This window comes from Setaria viridis, chromosome 3 (assembly GCF_005286985.2).
Source record: "Setaria viridis chromosome 3, Setaria_viridis_v4.0, whole genome shotgun sequence".
NCBI lineage: Eukaryota > Viridiplantae > Streptophyta > Magnoliopsida > Poales > Poaceae > Setaria > Setaria viridis.
Genome location: NC_048265.2, coordinates 8,346,024 through 8,368,807, shown reverse-complemented (window position 1 = coordinate 8,368,807; position 22,784 = coordinate 8,346,024). Strand labels below are relative to the sequence as shown.

At 46.4% G+C, this 22,784-nt stretch overlaps 2 protein-coding genes across 3 annotated transcripts; both read right to left on the bottom strand.

Moving 5' to 3' along the window:
* Positions 1-732: 732 nt before the first annotated feature.
* LOC117847096 (strigolactone esterase D14) lies at positions 733-3,579 on the bottom strand. Its single transcript, XM_034728255.2, has 2 exons — positions 3,066-3,579; positions 733-1,467 (listed from the first exon to the last, which is right to left on the bottom strand). Exons 1-2 carry the CDS (start codon positions 3,434-3,436, stop codon positions 948-950), a joined length of 891 nt encoding a protein of 296 aa, XP_034584146.1. The 5' UTR covers positions 3,437-3,579; the 3' UTR covers positions 733-947.
* A 3,975-nt stretch (positions 3,580-7,554) lies between these two features.
* On the bottom strand, positions 7,555-10,458 carry LOC117846956 (uncharacterized). Of its 2 annotated transcripts, XM_034728085.2 has the most exons (4): positions 10,060-10,458; positions 9,885-9,928; positions 8,536-9,240; positions 7,555-7,999 (listed from the first exon to the last, which is right to left on the bottom strand). In XM_034728085.2, exons 3-4 carry the CDS (start codon positions 9,081-9,083, stop codon positions 7,930-7,932), a joined length of 618 nt encoding a protein of 205 aa, XP_034583976.1. In that variant the 5' UTR covers positions 9,084-9,240; positions 9,885-9,928; positions 10,060-10,458; the 3' UTR covers positions 7,555-7,929. The 2 variants fall into 2 exon arrangements, with proteins under 2 accessions (XP_034583976.1, XP_034583975.1); XM_034728084.2 differs by lacking the exon at positions 9,885-9,928.
* Between the last annotated feature and the right edge of the window lie 12,326 nt (positions 10,459-22,784).

Below are 22,784 nucleotides of genomic sequence, written 5' to 3'. Positions count from 1 at the left end.
ATGCCCCCCTCCACACCCACGACTAACTATTTACACTAAAAATGTCAAATTCTAGACACCCTTCCCTTGTATAGATACTGCTCCAAGATCTTGTATGCGTGGAGAGATGAGTGCATTGGTATCAGGTATGGTTTGTCTAGCTGTGTCGTGTTCGTGTTCCTAATCAATCTCTGCCTCTGCGTGCTTTTGCGTTCCGTAGCTGCAATGGGCGCGAGAGAGAGGTTTGCCCGCCATGTCAAACTGGGCTCGGGGCGGATGAGCTTGACAGCGCCGACCAACAGTCCCACTCGCGCTCGTGGCTCGCTCGCCTCATGCCTTCTGCCCTGCTTTGCATTGCATGCTCCTCTGCACGCGTCTTGTTTCCTCTGTAGGCGAGGCAAGGAGCCATACACTGTCCCAAAAATAATATAAAAATGCTATACTGCAAGTAGCTCCCTGATCATATTAGGAAGAAGAATCAATAATTCATCACCTTTTTATTTCCTAAACAAGCAGAGAAATACATAAGCCATGTGGTCGGCCAAGGTATTTGCACGGGAAGCTCGCTCGTGCAGTCGGGAAATTTCGAGTATCTTACGAAGATTTCAATGGCCCGGATGAAAAGGTTTTGCAAGCTCTTAATAATCTCATTCTAATCTAACCACCGTATTGGGTCAATGGTCAGGACGAAAATGAGTAGCAAAAGCGGGGTCACCGACTCAGCGTGACGTATAGTGTGGGACGATCTGGCACTGTACTCAATTCACGATAGGACATTGAACTCCACCGATTTAGAATTTACATGGCCATCTGTAATCCTCTGACCAGCTAATCTTTTTTCACAAGCGTGCGACCCAACACACGGCGAGGCACAAACAAGCGCATATACAACGTGCATCACGTACGGTAAAGCAAGGGACGGGATATGCTGATCACAGATGTACGTGTATCGATTCGCCTTCCTCCGGCTAGGCCGTAATAATATTGATGCCACCGTCGGCCACCTGCTCCTCCACAGCACCGCCGTGCGCGCGCCCATCCTCGCCGCCGCCGTGGCGGCGCAGCACGCCCTCGAGCACGCCGAGCAGCTGCTGGGGCGCGACGAGCTGCGGGAAGTGGCCCACGGAGTCGATGATCACCACGTCCGTCGCCGCGGCGCGCGCCATCAGGCGCCTCATGTGCTCCGCCACGCCCGGCGGCGCCGCGAAGTCGCCCTCCACCTGGACGATCGTGCACGGCGCGGTCACGGCGCCGAGGGCCTCCCGCTGGTCGCCGAGGAAGATCATCCTCGCGACCTCCAGCGCCACGCCCGGGCGCATGGCGAGGAAGCTCTCCTCCACGGGCGGGACCGAGGCCGGGTCGCCCACGGCGTTGGGGACGAAGCCCTTCACCCAGGAGACGAAGTCAGACGACATGGCGTCCAGCATGCCGTCGATGCCCGCCTTCTCGAAGCCGCCGACGTAGCCCTCCTCCGGCGAGTTGATGTACCTGAATGATGGAGGATAGAGGGACCACACGTACGTGTACGTGTCAGGAACAAATTTTGATGCTATCTAATCTAGCAATGGAAGATAAAAAGGCTGACGGCAGTGAACGTGATTACGACATGGACTGTACATGCACTTGAATAAAGGTAGCTTAATTTTCAGCAGACAAAACGATGTGCCGGCTGCCGGGGCCATACTGCTGTAGCTGTGGCGAACAAGACATCAAGATCATGACTAAAGTGTGTGTGGCTGATGCGTATCACTGGAGTGAACATATGAATCCATTAGTTGGCTGGTCAGGTTTCGCATCACTGTCTGTTACATTCTCAGTATAATATTTCTTTTTATTCCATTTTCCCCTTAGAGTTATCCTTTTTTATGTTTACGCAACGTTTTAGGAGCTTCCAACGTTTGATTTTTCAAACCTAAATAACCTTAACATTTGCGGCTCATCAGATTACATCTGACTTTGTACTAACTAATAATAAATCAGATATGGTGTTGTTTGAGGCTCTAAAACCGTGATCTTTGTGTTTTCTAATCTTGTTCCCTATTTTTGTGTTTTCTAATCTTTTTCAATTCACCCTAATTTCATTTAATTTGATTAATAGTGTTGTAAATAGAAGTTGTACTCCCTTGATCCATCCATATAAGTCATACTACTTCGGTATGTCAAAGTATTTGAAAGTGGATTTTGACTATTTATTCCTCTTAAAAGTACATCATTAACTGGTATAAATTTAAAAGCAAATTTAATATCAATCTATCGATACGATTTTATCCCATTAAACACGTATATCATTTGATTAATTGGTCAGAATCTGCAAATTGTCGAGTATATAAACTTCCTTTTTGCCAAACTTAAAATATCTACACTTCACATGGATGGGTTAATTAGTACAGTGAAAAGACCCAAGTGGCCATATAGGAAAGAAAATGCATGTATTGGTTGCGTCATGAAGGCCGCTGCTAAATTTCCAGAGGCTTCCCGGTCGCTGCAGTGACCGGGACTGGTGCATGGCCGACTGCTCTAACACGCTGAGGTGGAAAGACGTCGACATGCCATAACTTACAATTAAGACCCAAAGGTAGGACGATGAAGATGAAACGAAATTTCATACCATACTGTACATGTCAGGACTCGGGAGGAACTGATCTAATTTTTTCCTCCGGAACATGGAACAATTTTACTTCATATACCATATCAGAAATTTAGCTTTCCTTCCCATTGGTGTGGCTCAGGATCACTCCCATCTACCATGATTCAAATCACCATATCCATCTATTTTAGATTAGATGTTTGTATTTGTATGCATATCCTCGGTTTGGTGCGGAGGGCTAGAAATTTTACATCTTGTTCTAATAAAACTTTGCTAATAACCATGCTTTTGGTAGCGAAGCAGCCACCTGGCTCGCACATGGATGAGGTATGCACGCATGGAAGGAAAAGCAGGAGCGGCGTGTTGCTCCGTCCTAAATTACTATTCATTTTTATTTTTTCTATGTAGTTTTTTATACACATAAATATATATATATATTATGTCTAAATACGAAAAAATAAAATGAATAGTAATTTGAGATGGAGAGAGTAGCTCTCGCCTAGGGGACGCGCAGAGGAGGACGAGGTGGGAAAAGAGGTCGGGCCTCCTGACGGAGGCGATGCAGGCGGCCATGGCGGACATGGAGTGCCCCACCATCACGGCGCCCCGCACCCCGTTGTTGTCCAGCAGCGCGATCAGGTCGTCGGCGAATCTGCCGAACGTGTACCGGCCCTCCTCCTCCGGCTGCTGCTCGCCGCCGCCGGTGAAGTCCCAGTCGAAGAGGATGACCCTGTTGCGCTGCGAGAGCGCGGGCAGGAGCTTGTCCCAGAGCGCCTGGTTGGCCCCGTAGCCATGGGCGAGCACCACCGTGGCGCCGCCGCCGCCGCCGCCGCCGCCGACCACCTCCCGCACGTTCGCGTACCACCGCATTGCTACCAAGCTTTCTCGCTCGATCCGTGCCCGCTAATAGCCACGGTGTATTTATAGCAGGAGCCAGGAGGAGCTCATCGCTGCCCGCCTGGCGTGTCGATATATCACGATCGGCATGGGTAAACAACACGACCGACCGGAGCGGGCACCGTTAATTGGTGGTCCTGGTAGTCGCTAGCTGCCCCCGTCGCTCTCAAGTCGGGGGAAACGGGAGAAAGAAAATGGAAGGAAAGGAAGCATCTATCCACCCATCCAAGATTCCGCTGCAGTCCCCCAGAAAGTGCTGCATTGTCGTGTTGCCGGGCAGCGGTGGGTGCCAGGTCAGACAAATCGCACGGGAACAAGACCTATCACCTATCACCTGCAATATTATCGCTTTGTTTTCTGCAGTGTCGAGAAACCAATTGCCCAACCGCTGCTAGCTCATGGTTGGTTTGGAGTAAGTTATCAACAGCAGCTGACGGCGTCTTCAGTCTTGACTGACTGAATGCCTACTTAGCCTTATTCGAGTACCAAGGTGTCTCCGATCTGAGCTGAGGCTATCAAAATATCGCTTCAAACGTGGAAAAGTCAGGCAGGCTACCTATATCTATTTGGTTTGGCCAGTTCTGCAGGCAAATAGGCACATAAGAGTCCATGGCTGCTTTCTTTTATTGGTTATTTATTTAAAAAAAACTGAAAGAAAGAAATCCCAGAGATAAACTGGCCACAAGATGCATGCATTTTCAACAAGTCCGCCCGTCCGCCTCATGCATGTCACAAGTGGCCAAATTGTTGTCTACTACCACACTATTATATCCATCAAATGCCTCCAAAACTTAACTTTTCGTTGCATTAATTATTGGTGCCGGCCGGCCTTCGATTTTTGTCGCTATCACATGAGTCACGGCTGCTTGTGAGAGCGTGAGAGGTTTTCAGGAGTCTTTATTCAACCATTCTAAATTTCGGTTGCATATTACTCTTGTGTGTGCTAAATTTCGGCTAGACGGCTACTAATACTTTTGCAGTGTTTTATAAATCTTGCATGAAAAAAATATTAGTCAAAATTGTGCTTGAAAACTATGCCAATATCACACACGTATTTGTGTAAAAATCAACTTATAGACTATGAGATTGTGTACGCCGAGGCTCTAAAAGTCAAATAAACAGTCCATACCATGTGTGTTTCATCTTTTAGATCCTTCCTAGATTCCACAATCGACCTTCCACCATATTTTTTTTCAGTTTTTGATCCAGTTTGCCTTACGCTATTCCCTTTGTCAGTTTTATAGAAGTTTCATGCATGTTAAATGTAGTGCCATGATGACATGGCAGAAAATTTAAGAGGGGAGAGAAGGAACCAGTTTCATCTAGATAAAACTCTCTTGGCACGAAAATCAACTCTGAATGTGTCATGAAATTAAATGTTATGTGGTGCCTATGAAACAACAACATAAAACTGTGCATTGGAGGGGTAGTTTCAAACACAATTTCATTTTTTCTTGATGAGGTGGCTATCTTGGAAACATCAAAATGAAATCCTCCACTGGGATTAATTTAAAGGCAGCCCAGATCCCACAAACAGAAGGGCCATTGGTGCCTAAAAGATCGATGTTATTATGGTACATATTCATCGATCATAAATCCCCACAAAGTGTCCCTTTATGTTTGTCCTGAGTCAAATTGTTTTAAGTTTGTTCAAGTTTACAACAAAAAGTATTAATATTTATAACACTAAATAGGTATGTTGTGAAAATATATTTCATAATGAATCTAATAAAACTAGCTGGACATCAAAAGTTTAGGACAGAACTAAAGGGACACTCTCTGCGGGACGGAGGGAGGGAGTATATAACTAGTTGCATTAAGACAACACATTCTCAAATATTGGCCCGGCCCCATCAAAGTTCCATCGGCAGCATGCATGCATGCATATCCCATTGCCCCTGCTGTAACTTGAGGGTAAAGCAAGCAAGCAAGCAAATTTGCTTCATCTACCTTGACCAATTGAATCTCGACAGGGAGGGGAGGAGTTTTAGAGTTTTGCATGTGTTGTGTCAACCTCATGCAAATATAGGCAGGCTAGGCACATGATTCGCAGGTGATGATAGGTGTACGTTGTTGTCGAGCAACTGTTGTTGCAGCTATCTAGATGTAGGCGCACGTTACTCACAGTACGTGCGTGCAGGGCCATGTGCCGGCGCCCCATTCGCTGGATCCAACAAGCTCGGAAAGAGAGAGGGATCTGTCGCGTTGACGTTTGCGGCCGGCCGGCCGGCCGGTGGCGGACGTGCACGGCAGCACGGGGCGCGCGAAGCTAAGGAGTTATTTGGCGGCGCTGCCGCGGTGGCGGCGATGGGACTCGACTATCGATCAAGAAGGGCGCCGCCGCCGCAGGGTGCACGTGTTTTCCTCTCCCTACTGCTCTTCTTTTCCTCGCGTTCCAACCTGCAAGAAAGGCACGAGTAGTTGTGTGCCTTTGCTGTCTGCCGCTTCCGTTATCGGCAGTTCTGGTCTGACAGCAAGTATGCATGGCTTGGCAGGAGAGCATGAAGGCAGGTCACAACTAGACGTGACAACGTTCTGGAGAAGCAATCTTCGGGAACCACAGAATCGTATACCTGGGCAGTGATCGACGGAGAGAGCCAGCAGCAGGTATGTGAATCAGCTAGATTAATTGTCGGCGCAGGAATCGCAATGACAGCTACAGGACATGAAATGAACTGCATGTGCGTGCACTCGTCGATCATTCCGGGCTTTCACATATGACATGCGGGGGACAATCTTTGGTGCAGGAGATTGGAGTATGCGTGATGATATGTTATCGTAAAAAAAAAACGGAATTCTGTCATGAAAACATTATAGTGACTTTTCTTTTTCTGTGCCACAGGGAGCATCGCAGGTTTCGTGCCATAAAATGTTCTTAAAATTGTCACTGGACATAGCACATTCGTGACATTTTATTTACGTCATTGGGAGGTGAGGAGATGCCACAAAATTATACATATATATGTACATGCTCAGGAGTACTTTTAGCTAGGGAGGTTCCTCTTTTTCACTTTGAACTGAGGATGAAGATGATCTTTGCAATTAGTCTTATTCTTCTAACAACCATTTTTCAACATGAACTAAATGAACTACTACTTAACATGTCCAGGTTACAAAGTAAATTGATCTTCCATGCTGCAATGTTTTGGTGCGCTAATATGTACTCCCCCCGTCCCCCGTTCCAAATTGCAGATCGTTTTAACTTTTCTAAGTTCATAGATATTATTATGCACCTAGACATACACTATATCTAGATATACACTATATCTAAATGCATAATAATATCTATGAAATTAAAAAGAATAAAATGACCTACAATTTGGAACGGAGGGAGTATTCGCTAAGAATACTACATGAGAAATATAAAAAAGTTCATAGTATACGCAGTCACTTGCCCAAGGCCCATGGCCCAATGTACTGCTGCAGCCCAAGGCCATGGTCCAATGTACTGCTGCAGCCCAAGGCCCTCCTAGTACATGCGTTTGATGCTGTTTCTTTTCAAACGGAATTCCTAACCGTTACTCGTTTCATCGTTTGACAACTAGTGCGTGCTAGTTTTGCTAGTTGCTTTCGCAACAAAAAAGAAGAAGAAGAAAAATTGCTAATTGCTCATAACTTAAGACTATATATGCACCAACTGTTTGCAAACTTTGGCGAATTTTGAAACGATTTGTTCTTTCTTTTGGAAGGTTAGATGAGGGCAATCTGCCTGAATTTTCCAAAGCTGTGCATGTTCACTTTAACCATTTTCTAAAGTGAATAACACAAATTAGATAACACCAACTGTTGACCATGAACGCAAAATGAGACGTGAACACTTTAATTACCATGTTTGCAAAGTTTGATAGATTTTAAAGTATATTTGCTATTTGTTTGGGAATATTAAATGATGGTAAACCATCTAAAATTTGTGCACGGTTTGCTAGCGCTGCAACGATCTACCGACGACCAGGTACTATTGGCCCTATTAAAAAGCTGGTAGTACCTTTTTTTCTTCTGACCGTCGTCGAGTCCAAGGATCCTCTCCAAATCAGCTATATCACTTGTTCTTCTCATTCCCAGAGTCATGTATCAACAGCAAAACAAAGCGGTACCAAGAAATCAATGCATCACCATCAGCCAACACCGAGAGAATGAGAAGTTACATATGGCACAAACAAGATAGCGCAACAGGACACACAAGAAAAGAATAGCAGGGGCAATACATTGGACAGGAGAAATCAAAGATGGAAAGTAATCAGCGATGGCAAAATTGTAGCCCTAAACATTATGTGCACTAACTGAACATGAGAACAGAAGTAATACAAAATAATAATATGTCCCCAAATTCCCCCGTGAGTGTCAGTTTGGCTTGATCGCCACGAAGCCAACAGCTGTGCATCTTGTCATGATGACATGACCAGCAGCTTTCAAAATACCTTGGAGCACTGCATTGTCTTGGCCAAGGCACTTTGCAGACACCAAGATTACTGAATCACACACTCACATTTCCTGAAACCATCGTTTTCTAGATCATCTTCAGATAGGCCATCATCACTGTTAAAACATAAATCAATCATCAATGATCAGACAGTAATACATCCAAAATCATACCAACTAAGAAAGCAGAATAAACTGGACATGTCTAGTTGAGCTCCCACCTAAAACTATTAGAGAGAGAAAAAATGTCCGAAAAAATAGCACCATTGTTTTTTTTTTATGTACAGCAAATTCAATATCCAAAACAATGAGAGTCTGAACAAGGGTGGAGCAAAAGATCGTATGAATCAATTCCAACAACCATAAAATTTAGTCTCATAGGAAAAGGAATCCATATCTAGAAGTGTAATTCAATTAAACATTCTGGTAAGAAACAGATAGTTCAGCCAATACAAAAACTACAGACAAAGCCGAGATACTCGATATCGTATCAGAGCTTGGTTGATGAGCTAAAGCAGGCATATTTTGGTGAGTGCGACAAAACCAAGGAATGGTACTTAGCATACTACAATCAGCATGAAATTGATGCCACAAGCAACTATGATCAGAGGCAAGGAACAGGGCAGTTTCTAGAAACAATGCCGAAATATTACCTGACTTCAAATTCTCTTATCTCGAAAAGTTCCTTCCCATATGTGTCCGTCCACTGAACTTTTCTCCGCTCCACACCAGATCTCAAGGTTTGCACCTCTTCCAGCGACTCGCGCGGCTCCTCACTACAACTTAATGTAGAACACTCTGAAGAATCCCTTTTCAGGTTGTTCTTAAGACAACCTTTTATACCACTTCCATTGATGGAACCATTAGTTGTGGCTGTCCCAGTTGATGAGCTGGATGGTTGCTCCGATGAGCTCCCAGGCGCATTACTTGAGCCCAATTTTGGAGGAGATGCCCCCACAAGCCTAGCAGGCGTGCAGCCAAAGCAGATAAAGGAGGCGCATTTACCAGGAACATCATTTTTCCCTGAAGGCGCTTGGCATTCATGCTCAGCTTCTTGACCAACTAGCCGATAATGACTGCATGTTGACCCCTTGTCGTGCTTCTCTTCACCTTTCCGTCCAAGCAGCAAGAGAGCAAGGCCATGGCTATATCCTGATGCTGATGATGAGAAAAACCCTCCACCCTCCACGGCCAGTAGCATTTCAGCTGCTCATCCAGCCACCATGAACTGAATCTGTGCAGGTTACTGCAAACCCGATGCAGAACACCAAAGGACCAAACTGGTAGACACTGGATACACTGTAGATAATTTTCAACTTCTTCTTTGACGTCGCACAAAAAGGTTCTCAAGAAGAATGCTGTAATATCAATAAACATACATTAGATTAACCAGTAATTGATCATGGGATCAGCATAGACATGGACTTAGCAGGTAAAATGTTAATTGGCATTTTAGTGATCTAGTTTCAGCACAGCTACACAATAAAGGGCCAGGCAATTCGTTGAAAGAATTATAATATAAAGTGCCATCAAACAGGCTGTTTTGTAAAAAAGCATGGATATTCGTTGCTATATGCAGTTGTTAATGGTTTTCCCCACCAAACATGCTTAGACCTAGAGCTCACTAAGACACTGACTGTGTGAAGTTGTGAACCATTACGCTGTCGGCAAACACGAAGAGTAAACAATACAGTCACTAATCATAGCACCAGGACTTGATTGGCTCGCAATGCTACAAGACTGAAAATCCAGAAGACCAGAACCATCATTCAAAGCAGGAGATATATCCTATAAAAATAGTAGTAGTACCATTAGCATTTAGGAATACCCAATCTAAGTCCAAATTACATGGCCATGCCACAAGCAAGATCCTATTGTTGCCTCGAAATTTGCGGGGGCAGGAGGAGGAGGAAGCATTTTTGCACAGATCTACGATGAGGCTGCAGGAGCGGACTCAGGACATGTTTTTTTTGCGAAAAATAAATGAAAGGCTACTAGCAACCTTGCACACAGCACAAAAATCCCCAGCGGCCTGGATGGTGTGTCCTAAACAAGAAAAAGGGTGGGTTCAGATTTGATGGCTCATTGCAAGCAAACGAAACGATCCTATTCTGCAGAAGACAGGTCGAAACTGGAGCAAGCTGTCGATGGAAGCAAGCAAGGGAAGGTTTCCTTACCGAGGAGGAGGAGACGGAGCAATGGCAGAAGTCCCGGGTAGATCTGCGCTCCACGGCAGGCGAGTCTTCCTCCGATCCGGGGTTGCTTGGCTGGCTTGCTTGTACCAGTGGAGTGAGGCTTGGAGGGGTTGCGTGCGCGGGCGGCGGAGAGGATCCGACGAATGCGGCTGGCAGCCGGAGCGGAGACTGGGGGAAGCAGCCGCCTCTCAGCTTGAGAAGGGAATGGGGAAGACCGAGCAGAGCTCGCTCCGGTAGGGATCAGGGATTCAGGGATGGAATGGAAATGCCGGAAGAAGAAGAGAGAGAAGGAGAAGAAGGAGAAAGGAAAAGCGAGAAATAAACAAATAGATAAAAATAAGAGAAAGTTAGAGGGGTGTGCGGGGAAAAGAGACACGGGGAGAGTGGACTAAACTGTTGAGGAGAGAGAGAGGAGGCCAGCCAGCCGGCATGGCAGCCAGCTTTGGGAATAACCGTGGACCGTGCGTCCCACTGGCCGGTGGGCCCAGCGGAAAGCGGGGCGGGCATGTGGGTCCCGCCCCGTCCCGCGCGCTGGTGGTGGGTGGACGGGCTGCTGGGTCGGTGGGGCTCGGATCGCGAGGGAGGAGGGGTTGGAGTTTGACGCGGCTGCGGCCTGCGGCCTCCTGCCGGGGCGTTGGATTCGCGAGGGGGTGGGGGCGGGATTTCCCGCGATCGCCGGCTTTCAGCTTTGATCGCCGCCTCAACAACTCCCTCTCCAGGTTGGGTGTGTTGGATCCGAGCTGCGGGGCCCCGCCAGTTTGACAATGCTGCGCTAGGTCCAAGTTGATGAGGAAGTGCAACGATACCGGCAGCAGGCAGCGCCTCCTCTCCTCGCCCATGGCCTCTCCGCCTCTACGTCGCCACCTCTGGCCCTCTGCCATGCCATAGGGATAGGGGTTTCATCGTTAATTCGTTATCGTCATGATTTTTCTTTGTTATTTGCTTGCCACTGTGCTAACCGCATGTTCTTTGAAAAGTCTTTAAAAAAAGAGTCAACGGGCTAAGAAAGTTCACCGGAACATTCATTTCTTCAAAGATGATAATACAAGATCAAGCTATCAACCACATCACCGCATGTTGGTGATCAGGATGGAAACAGTTTTAAAAGGAGAAATGGAAGCACAAAATATTACAATAGCAGCACATGCTTGACAGAGGAGAAGCTCAAAGCAAACAGCACAGAATAAGGAGAGTGGCCTCTTGATCACTGTCCTCTAGCTCTACGTTACAAATACCGTGCCCTGATCACTTATGGAGTTGTCGGTCGGTGGTGTCATACCATGTTACCATCAAGATCAGTCGCAACTCGTGTTGTGGTCGAGATCATAGCTTAAATCTATGGATGATAAAAAAGTATGAGGTTATACAAAAATTATAGGCAACAGATATTTAATACTATTAATAATCTCTACAGCTAAAAAAATCAAAATCGAAACAAAACATCGTACGTCTAAGGTCTTTCGGTCCGCCATCTATCGCCCCGCCCCCCTTTTTTTTTCCCGCATCGGCCTCCCGTTCCCCCCTCCACTCCACCCTCATGATACCCCCTCTTTCTCATTCTCTTTTTTTTTCTCTCGAGCCACCGCCGCCCCTCGTCCTCTATCGCGGAACCCGTGTCGCCACCGTCCCCCATCCTCTCCACGCCCCAATTCAATCCATCGACGCCGCCCGTCCTCCATCGCCATACCCGCGCCACCGCCATCCCTCGTCCTCTCCGCGCCCCCGATCCCAAAACTCTAGCTAGCCCAAACCCTCGGTGGCAGCGGCTCCGCCGACTGTACACGCGTTGTGTTAGGTTTCCTCCTCAGCTCTGACGTCGCCATGGGTTGCTTCCTCTCCTGCTTCCGCGGCTGCCGCGCTCGTGCTAGAGTTCCAGCGTGCTACTAAGTTGAGGACCACCGATGGCACCATGCGAGCCCGCACCGTCATGACCCTCCTCACCGCCGCGGGGGACGCGACGTGCTTGCCGCGGCGTACCCTCTCCTAGTTTACATCGTTGTCATCATTGCAGTCCTGCAGCTCTGTCCAGCACCTGGCAGAGGTACCGTCTCCTCTCCTCCTTCCTTTTCATATTAGTGAATCGATTGTGATACAATAATACAACATGCATTGTGCGGCTATGCCATGATTTGTGTGCCGTATTGTGTTTTTCCTTTTTGTTCCCTTTTCCATTCTGAATGTGAATTTTGCTTGCAAATCCGATGAACTATTGCAAAGTCAGTTACCTAGATGACCTTGAGTTCTCCATGTCTTTTAAGTGTTTGATAAATTGCTGGTAAGTGAATTTGCAACAGCTAATTGTGTAAAGCAATTGTATTAGTGAGCGCATTGTTATAAAAAATGACTTGCATTAGTTTTTCTGTCTGGAAACATCTTTGCAAGCTTATAATGCCATTCTTGGAACCTCGCACATGATTCTTTGTTCAAACCATGTGGAAATGGCCAAGCAGAAGAAAAACCTGGTAGTCCATCGCATCACAATAACCTGTTCAAAACACATGCTCGCGTGACGGACAGCTCCGATGCATCAGTGCCACCATGCTGGAGGAGTATTGCAAGAACAGCTCCGATGCACTAGTGCCACCATGCTGGAGGAGTATTGCAAGAACAGCTCCGAGTGCCACCATGCTGGAGGAGTATTGCAAGAACGCCGCGTTCGAGTGGTAGTTCTAGCAGATGTTCATTGCCGTGCCTGTCGTATATACATCTATATCTATAGGTCAACCATAAGGTTTGAACAGTTCTAGATATAGGACTGCATACCGAGACGTATCAGACATGGAGAGGGCGTAGTCTACGTGGCAGGACAGGATCTAGTTGAGAATTAGGAAACTACTCGTAGCAATTAGAGTATGACTCACTAGTCGAATCCGACTAGTATTCTTATAAACAATCGACACGTAACCCTGCCCCTGGCAATATAAGGCGAGGCAAGGACATCCTCCAAAGCAGTTCAATACAATCAACACACAGGACATAGGGTATTACGCAATCTAGCAGACCGAACCTATCTAAATCGTGTGTTCGAGTTCACCTTCGAGTTTCTGATCTCGGCGAGCCCCACGCACTAAACACTACCTCGGGCACCCCTCTCGGTAGGTTGCCGGGTCTAAACACCAACAGCTGGCACATCAGGTAAGGGCTCTTGCTGAGAATCCACTGGCGAACGCGATGGCTCAAGTCATCATCAAGCCCATCGTCGCGTTCAAAATGGGCACGACATTCATCTTAGCTCCTGAGTTTGCGTCGTAGACGGCGCTGGAAATTTCTACCGCCACATTGCGTTGGCCCTAGAGAAGAAGCAGCACGCCATCAACCTCCAGCGCCAAGCACTGGAAAATCTCGCCGAGAAATTCGGCGGATTTTCAATTTCTGACCTAATCAGAGGCTGAGAGGACGAGTCTGAGTACAACTCGACTTCTCCCCCTAGTTGAACTGGTTTTCACGAGCTAACACTTAAGCCATCGTGCGAATAGGTCTACGACCCAAGTCGATTCCCATTCGGACTCCGAAAGACGGGTGCTGTCTACCAAACTATCATGTCGAGATCACAATACAACTCAGATATGATTGGGGACCTCAACTACTACTCTGATCCGGACAAGGAGACTCCATTATCAGGTCCACAACAAGGCTTGGTGATTACATCAACTCCACAAGGCAAATTCATCTACTGGCCTAACATGAAGCCACCTGCTCTCGCCAAGAATGACGAGTCACACCTTGTCGCCTACCTTGATACCCTCCCGTACCAAGAGCGAACTCCTGGGTCGCTCATCTACAAAGAAGATGGCTCTACATAAGTCATCACGTCAAGTTCAGGAAGCTATTCTCCGGAGCAGGAACACTTCGCCCTAGTTGCTGCGCAAGAAGGTAAAGAGGAAGAGCAACCAGAAAGGAATCAGTGACACGAATGTCACCCAGATGACATCTCACAAGATGAGCTCACCGCCAACGTTATTGGAGAAGAAACTGTAGCTCAAAGAACTCAACGGCGAGTAAGAAACGCTGCAAGAGCAGAGCATTGCCGCCGCCTTGCAGCTGACCTGCCAATCGTGAACTTGGATCACACGTTTGAAGTAGTTCAATCTACACCGTACTCCTCTTGCCACCATCGTTTCCATTGATCTCATTACTCGGGCAATGCCACAACTGAGCTGGCGGAGCGCGCATACGAGCAACTCGATCAGCAAAACCCGATATATTCAGTTCCTCACACCCCATCCTAGCATGGTAGTAGTCATAGGCGCACTCAATCCAGACCAAGTCAAATTGGAGGCGCCAGACCAGGTCAAGCCGGAGCAGAGTGTAGTCGAACGGAACCCTCGAGAGGTCGTGGCCACTATGGGCCGAATCCGGAACCTGAACGCTCAGCACATGACCTCCGTCCTAAGATCAACGCCAAGCCGCGACGCCCGTACAATCATTGACGGACACCGTCGTGAGCGTGACCAAGAAGTTGAGTACCAAGGAGAGGATTCTGACGGGTTCCCCGCCTTCTCAAGATGAGTAAGGAGGACAGTTCTACCCGAGAAATTCAAACCTCCAGGCATCACCAAGTATGATGGCAAGTAGGACCCAGTCCAATGGCTGCGGTGCTACTCACTGTCAGTACAAGCAGTAGGAGGGAATGACGACACCAAGGTCATTTACTTTCCATCTGCATGGAGGCGGCGCCACTCACTTGGCTCGAGTCATTAGACATTATCTCCATCGACATGTGGAAGGACCTCAAGGTGGCATTCACCAACAACTTCGCAGGGGCAATGCAGTGTCCTAGCAACAGGATCGACTTGTCTCAAGTCAAACAGCAACAAGGCGATACCCTGCAGTTATCTACATCGATTCTTCAATAAGAAAGCTAAAATCATGGACATGACGGAGCGCGACGCCATAGATTGCTTTCAGAATGGTCTCTATGACCATCGGATGTTCCAAGATTTTAGCAGAAGACGCTCCGAAGATATCAAATCTCTTAAGATCATGATACAAGCATGGGCAGATGAAGAAGACTAGGAGATCGAGAGGTTTGAGTCTAGTCGCAACAAGGGCCAGAATAACAACAATCATAATAATGGTCAGCGCAACGACAAGAACCGTAACGATCGCCCCAACAATGACAACTGAAATAATTATTCGAGAGGTTAGAATGGCAAGAGGAGGCCATACAATACTGTCGCGGCAATGTCTCAAACATCCAAGAACAGCGGCAGGAATCAAGAAAGGACTCTGTTTAGTGAGTTACTGAAGAAGCAGTGCCCATGGCACCCGTATCATAAGCACTCTACGATGGATTGCTATAGTCTACGCAGAGTCATGAAAGATCTGCTGGAACCTTCTAGGAACAAGGACAAGGGCAAGGCTAAAAAAACGAAGATGATGGTGACAATAGCAAATTCCAGAACCTATCCAACACCATCAACGTCATCTTTAGCAGCACACTGGGTACTGCTACTAAGCGGTCCCAGAAGCTAGCTCTCCAAGAGATTATGTCCATTGAACCAGCAACACCTACATTCCTCAAGTGGTCCGAGGTGCCAATCACCTTCTCCAGGAAGAATCAGTGGACTAGTTTGTCAGATCCATGGTATCCTCTCATCCTAGATCCAGTAGTCGCTGACTCCAGACTCACCAAAGTACTCATTGATCATGGTAACGGTCTCAACGTACTCTTCGCCAAGACTTTGAGGAAGATGGACCTCGACATTACTGAAATGCTTACCCCAATGAACTCTCCATTCTACGGGATTATCCCAAGCAACGCGGCTGTACCCCTTGGACAATTGGTTTTGCAAGTTACATTCGGGACCCAAGAACACTACCGGATAGAGTACATTCGGTTCGAGGTGGTAGATTTTGAAACATCTTATCACGCTATCCTCGGAAGACTTGCTTTGACCAAATTCATGGCCATCCCGCACTACGTGTACCTAGTACTCAAGATGCAGGGACTCAAGGGAGTACTTGAAGAGATCATATAACTGCGACACGAAAGTCGTGCAACTAGCAGCGATTACTCAAGTGCCAAATTCGATGACGCATGTCTTCGCTGCTTTCAAGAAACTATTCCTGTCAGAACTCGGGATCCCAGAAAAGAAGTCAGGGGCAACCAAGGTTAAGCCGGCAAGCGAAGTGGACATCAAAGTCATTGACCTTGAAACTGGTGATAGCTCCAAGATAGTTCTGATTGGCTCAGGGCTGGATCCAAAATAGGAAATTGCGCTCGTCAGCTTCCTCCGGGCCAATAGAGACATTTTTCGCGTGGAAGCCATCAGATATGTCGGGGGTGCCCAGGGAGTTGATTGAGCACTCACTGAATGTGGATCCCAAAGCTACACCAAAAAGGCAGCGACTACGTCGATTCACCCAAGACAGAAGAGAGGCAATCAAAAAGGAGTTGGCCAAACTACTCACGGCGGGCTTCATAAAAGAAGTCTATCATCCAGAGTGGCTAGCCAATCGTGTCTTAGTGCAAAGAAAAATAACAACGAGTGGAGGTTGTGTGTCGACTACACGGACCTCAACAAGTATTGTCCAAAGGACCCCTTCAGGCTCCCTAGGATTGATCAAGTCATCGACTCGACAGCTTGATGCGCCCTACTCTGTTTTCTTGATTGCTACTCGGGGTACCACCAGATAGCTCTTAAGGAAGAAGATCAAATCAAGACCGCGTTCATCACCCCATACGAAGCTTTTTGCTACACAACAATGTCCTTCGGGTTGAAGAGCGTAGGCGTTACCTATCAACGGGCAATTCAGGAGTTCTTCAAGAAACAGCTACACCACAATGTAGAGGCGTACGTGGATGATGTGAGAAATATCGACGACTTGATTGTGGATTTGGAAGAAACCTTCACAAGCTTGCGAGAATTCCGGTGGAAGCTAAACCTAACAAAGTGTGTTTTCGGCGTACCATCCGAAAAACTACTCGGGTTCATCATCAGTCATCGAGGGATTAAAGCTAACCCCGGGAAGATCTCGGCCATCACCGATATGCACGTCCCATCATGCATCAAGGACGTCTAGAAGATGACTAGATGCATGGCGGCCCTCAACAGATTCGTCTCAAGGCTTGGAGAACAGGAACTGCCCATCTTCAAACTACTCAAGCGGCAAGACAAATTCAAGTGGACCGAGGAGGCAAATCAAGCCCTGCAACAGTTAAAGGACTTCTTATCGAAGCCACCGGTCCTCACAGCATCAAATCTCAATGAAGACTTGCTGCTTTACATCGCCGCGACTACTAATGTCGTCAGCACGGCAATTGTGGTTGAAAGACCAGAACCAGACCATGTATACAAGGTACAGAGGCCCGCCTACTTCGTCAGTGAGGTGTTGTCAGATTTTAAAGCCAGGTACCCGCCAGTTCAAAACCTACTATACACAATACTACTCACCTCGCGGAAGTTACGACACTACTTTCAGGAACACAACATCTCCACCGTCACAGATTTCCCCTTGGGAGAAATTCTCCACAATCGAGATGCAACAGGAAGAATCTCCAAATGGGTGGTAGAACTTGAAGCATTGTCCTGAGAATTCAAGTCAAGGACTGCTATCAAATCTCAAGCACTAGTCAATTTCATGGCAGAGTGGTGGGAAAATCAAGTACCAACGTCGGCAGAGCGCCTAGAGCATTGGGTCATGTATTTTGATGGATCACTCAAGCTCGAGGATGCTAGTGCAGGAGTACTCTTAATCTCTCCCAAAGGTGAACAACTCAAATATGTCTTGCAAATCTTCTGGGAGGTATACAACAATGAAGCTGAATACGAAGCGCTTCTGCACGGACTCCACCTAGCTGTTTCGCTGGGAATCAAGTGATTGTTGGTCTACGGAGACTCACTGGTGGTAATCAATAAAGTCAACGATGAGTGGGATCGCCACAAGGATAACATGGATGCATACTGTCTAGAAGTACGCAAATTAGAGAATAAGTTCTCCGATCTGGAGTTCCACCACGTGGCTCGTGACAACAACGTAGCCACGGACGTCCTATCCAAGCTTGGATCTACTCGTGCTCAAGTCCCAGCTGGGGTGTTCGTCCATGAACTACATAAGCCATCCATAGTGGAGCTGGCGCCATCAAAAACCACCGATCGAGGTCACGATGCACCAGACTAGAGAACCCCTTCATCGACTACATCAAGGAGCACAATTTACCTCCAGATAAAACAGAAGCAGAATAAGTCTCACGACACGGCAAGAATTATATTCTAGTCGGAGACAAGCTCTACAGATGAGACGCATCATCTGTAGTACTCATGGAGTGCGTCTCGCGGCAAGATGGCAAGGACATACTAGAGGAAATCCACAAAGGCATCTGCGGCAACCATGCATCCTCATGAACGATCGTGATCAAGGTTTTCAGAGTATTGTTCTATTGGTCTACAGTTCTCGTTGACGTTGAGAAACTAGTCTGCCGATGCTAAGGGTGTCAATTTTTTGCCAAGCAACAACACGTCCCTACCTACAAGTTGATCACCATACCACCTTCTTGGCTCTTTGCATGCTGGGGGCTAGACATGATTGGCCTACTACCTACGGCACCTAGAGGATTCAGCCGAGTACTAGTGGTGATCGACAATTGTACCAAGTGGATCGAGGTGAAGCAAGTAACCTGCCCCAAGGCCGACAAAGTACACGACTTCCTCGATGAAATTATCCACCGCTACAGCTTCCTCAATCGTATTATCACAGATCTGGGTTCCAATTTCAACAACCACGGGTTCTGGAAATATTGCGAGAATAGCAGGATTGACGTCCGGTATGTCTCTGTTGCTCACCCACGGGCCAATGGCCAGGTTGAGCGAGCCAACGGGATGTTGCTGGAGGTTCTCAAGAAGAGATTACACAACATTGGAAACAATAAAGGGGGCAAGTAGCTCAAGGAACTACCCAATATCCTCTGGGGGTTTCGCACCCAGCTATGCAAGCCTACAGGGCACTCACCCTACTTTCTGATCTACGGATCAGAAGCCATCCTCCCCGCCAACATCATGTGGAAATCTCCAGTAGTCGAGCAATATGAGGAGGGCGTGGCTGAAGAAACAAGGCGCCTAGACTTAAACAACCTCGATGAAGCTCGTTGTGCAGCACTCGTCCAGTCAACAAGGTACCTTGAAAGAATCCGCCGCTACCATGATCGCAACGACCAAGAATGTTCATTCAACGTAGGCGACACGGTCCTCAATCGTATCTAAGACACCAAGGGACTGCACAAACTAAATTCGCCAGGGAGGGTACTTTCATCGTCTCCAAGGTCACTGGACCTGGATCGTATAGGCTTTAACACCTCTCTGGAGAAGACATCGACAACTCGTGGAACATCGAACAGCTTTGTCGATTCTACCCTTACTTTGCATATTCATGTAAATGGGCCATCGGCCTCAGTTGTATAATTACAATTTAATAAAGTAGATTTATTTTTTATCGTAAAATGACTACCTATTTCTGCCTGATTGCGGCTCGCAAAAGCAAGTTCGCAGAGCTATTCAACTCCCTAGGTACTATCGTCCAACTTGTAGCTTGTAATCACAAGTCTGTACAAGGCTATTTAGCCTCTGGGACAAAATTGCCCATGTACGGCTTGTAAAAGCAAGTCGGTAAAAGTATTTTTGAGTTATCCAACTCATTGGACAAGTCTATCCTCTCGACATCTTTCAGAAAAGAAGATGTCGGCAAGTTCGGAGTTATTTAGACTATTCGAGCTTTTCTTATCTAGACAAGTTTGTCTGACGTCAGCAAGTTCAGAGTTATTTAGACTACCCGAGCTTTTCTTATCTAGACAAGTCTGTATAGTTGCAGCTTGTAATAATAAGTCTGTAGTTCCAGGCTTTCAAGAGCACATCATCTAAACAATCCAGAGAGGTTGCAAAGATAAGCTTCAGTCAAAAAGAAATCCTGAAGAGTCTACTTTTCTAAAAGAAGTATGACTACCCGGATGATCCGAGTACTCGCACTCCACAGTAAGGAGTTGCATCCTAAAGTATTCTACACTGTGTATCTGAGGAGGCTCATAAGAGTAGCCTTGTGTGTAGACACTCACGACTACCGTACGAGCAGTCATCAGGGTAGTTCGCGAGATGCACTAAAAAAACACAAGTTGACTTCAATGAAAATTGCAGCAACACTTCAAATAATTTACATTTCATTCATATCATGTCTATATTACAATGAACTGATGTTCACTTTTTACATAAGACTACTCAAGGTTTAACTGACTAGCTACCTCCTTTGCGATAGGAGCCAACTCCTGCAGGTACTGCTCGAACTGCTCATCAGAACAGTCTTCTGCGATGCCTTCCGCAATGGGAGTTAGGTCCGCCCGTGGGTAAAAGGATTTCACAAAAGCTAGCAACTGCTTGGAGAACAACTCGGCTATCTTCTGGATGTAGCCGATAATCTAGGCAGGCACCTCCTTGAGTACCTCTGATAGAGGTCGGGGCTCTACGCCTTCGGCATGGGGCTCCACCATGTCTACAATGGGCTAAGCCTCTTTAGTCAGCTCCTTCAGAGTAAGCTTTGTGGCCTCCAGCTCAGCCTCACGCTCCCGGAGGGTCTTCATGGCATTCACCAAGTTGACTTCTCCATTTGCGCGCATCTTCCTCTCCTTCTCCAAGCGGTGCTCCAAGTTCTCGTATAGAGCAGACAATTTGTCGTGATGTTTCGTCACCCTGTAGTAGGAGTTCTGCCAATCAGTGTCTTAGCCTTGGAGATCTTCCTTTGTCTTCTCGAGCGCTACAAGAACAACACATGGGGAATTCAACACTATCCAGCGGAATTAGTACTCGACGCCTAATGAGGGAAGACCAATTACCTTTTAGTTGATGCTTCAAAGCTTTGTTGCACTTCCGGAGGTGGTCTTTCTCCTCCTCGAACTGTTGTACGGCGTTGCGGTACTCAGCGGCTTGGCCGTCATATATCATTAGCAGCCGGGAGGAGTACTCTCGCACCTTGGCAAGTTCTTGCTCGAGTGCCTGAGCTCACATAATTGTGTCTCTATAGCCCTGGAGCATCTCAGACTTCCGGCGGGAGCGTTTGATTATATCCTGCAAAACAGAGCAGGTACTCTTGTCAAGATACGAGTACTAATTTCAAGTTGTGGACGAAGCAGGAAGAAGCTTACCGTTGCATATTCACCTACACGGCGGTACATCTCCATCATCGTGATCTCCCTCTCTATTGTGAGCAGCGGGTTGGCGATGAGTTGGAGATCTTCAAGGTTCACCCCCTCAGCCACCCATGGTTCTTCACGCTCTTCAGCGATCGCGGACACCATCACCATTCTGAGTGGGCTCAAGAAGAAGTACGAGGGGCACCATGGTGTGAGTATCCATGGTCCTCATTTATATAGTGCAGGTTATGTATCAAGTTTGACTAAAATCTCGTAAGTCTTTAGTTTTAGCAGTATATCTCTGTCACATATGAACGTACCTGAAGCAGTGGGGGACAATAGAGGAAGATCATATTGGAAGGCTGTAAAAGGAACAACTCCGAAGCCATGCATTTTCTATTGAATCAGTTTACTACTATATGTCTATATGCATAATTTTAGTTAGTACTCTTTCATTTTTTTTCTTTGTCATATAACTCATGACTTCTTGTTGTCATGTTTCAGGTACCGAAGGAATTTTACCTAAGTCGTGACTGGTTTGAGGGCCGCAATGTTCACATCCATTGCAAAGTAATATATGGTCGAGAAAACAGAGGGTTGAAGATAGGAATCACTGCATTCCAACCATTCTAGCGGCGGGTTATTGTTACTGTTAATAACAGAGGTCAAGTTAAGTGTATACAATAACTGCAGGAATATATCTGAATATATTGTTGTCACATTTCTCTTGTAATTTATTTCTAACTTTGTTTGTGCTTCAATAATTTAATTATTCAGATTTGTAGTGATACTTTATATACCTTGTATTTACACTGTGCATTCTTTGGCATGCAGGGTGACCAAATCATCGCATACTGCCAAATCTATCTTATAACCTTTGTAGCAAATATTGCAGGTTAAAATGGTTTTGGAATCCACTAGCTTCTTTTGATTTTTGGTGCGATTTAATTGATTCCTAATCTCTTTTAATTTCCTGCAGCGCGCAGATCAGCGACTTGGAGAGAAGTCTATTTTTCAGTGGGTGATTGGCATATTTGTACTGTTCCTATTTGACTGGCAACATGATGCTGGACAAGTGCTAATTCTGTGTCTAAATTATCTATCCTACACCTATTCACAACAAGGGCTATTTGAGTGGCAACATTATCATACCACCAGGAAAGAACTGCTGCCTGCAGGTTTGTTTGATCTACTAACACACCAGCATATCATCGTACATTTGTCAAAAACTTCAAATGCTTAGTGGATACACATTGCAGAGAATTCTATTCAAAGTTGTACTTATGTGGGCATAAGGAACAGTTTTCTTGGAACCAAGTTAGGATAGTATAAGAATCAGGTAAACATATTATTACAGAGTAGGCTTTCCTCTGATAATGCAGAAACCTAACTTGAAATTTTATATATGTAACCATAACTGCATTGAGAACATTTTTCCTGCATGTGCTTTAATTTCTCCCACATGCATTTCATTTTCCCCAGTTAAGAAACTAATATGCCTTTATTTACTCCGATGGTTACCTAATTTTATTCTCATAATTTGCATACTCATTGTTTGCAGGCTTACTATGTATGGGTTACTAAAGATATC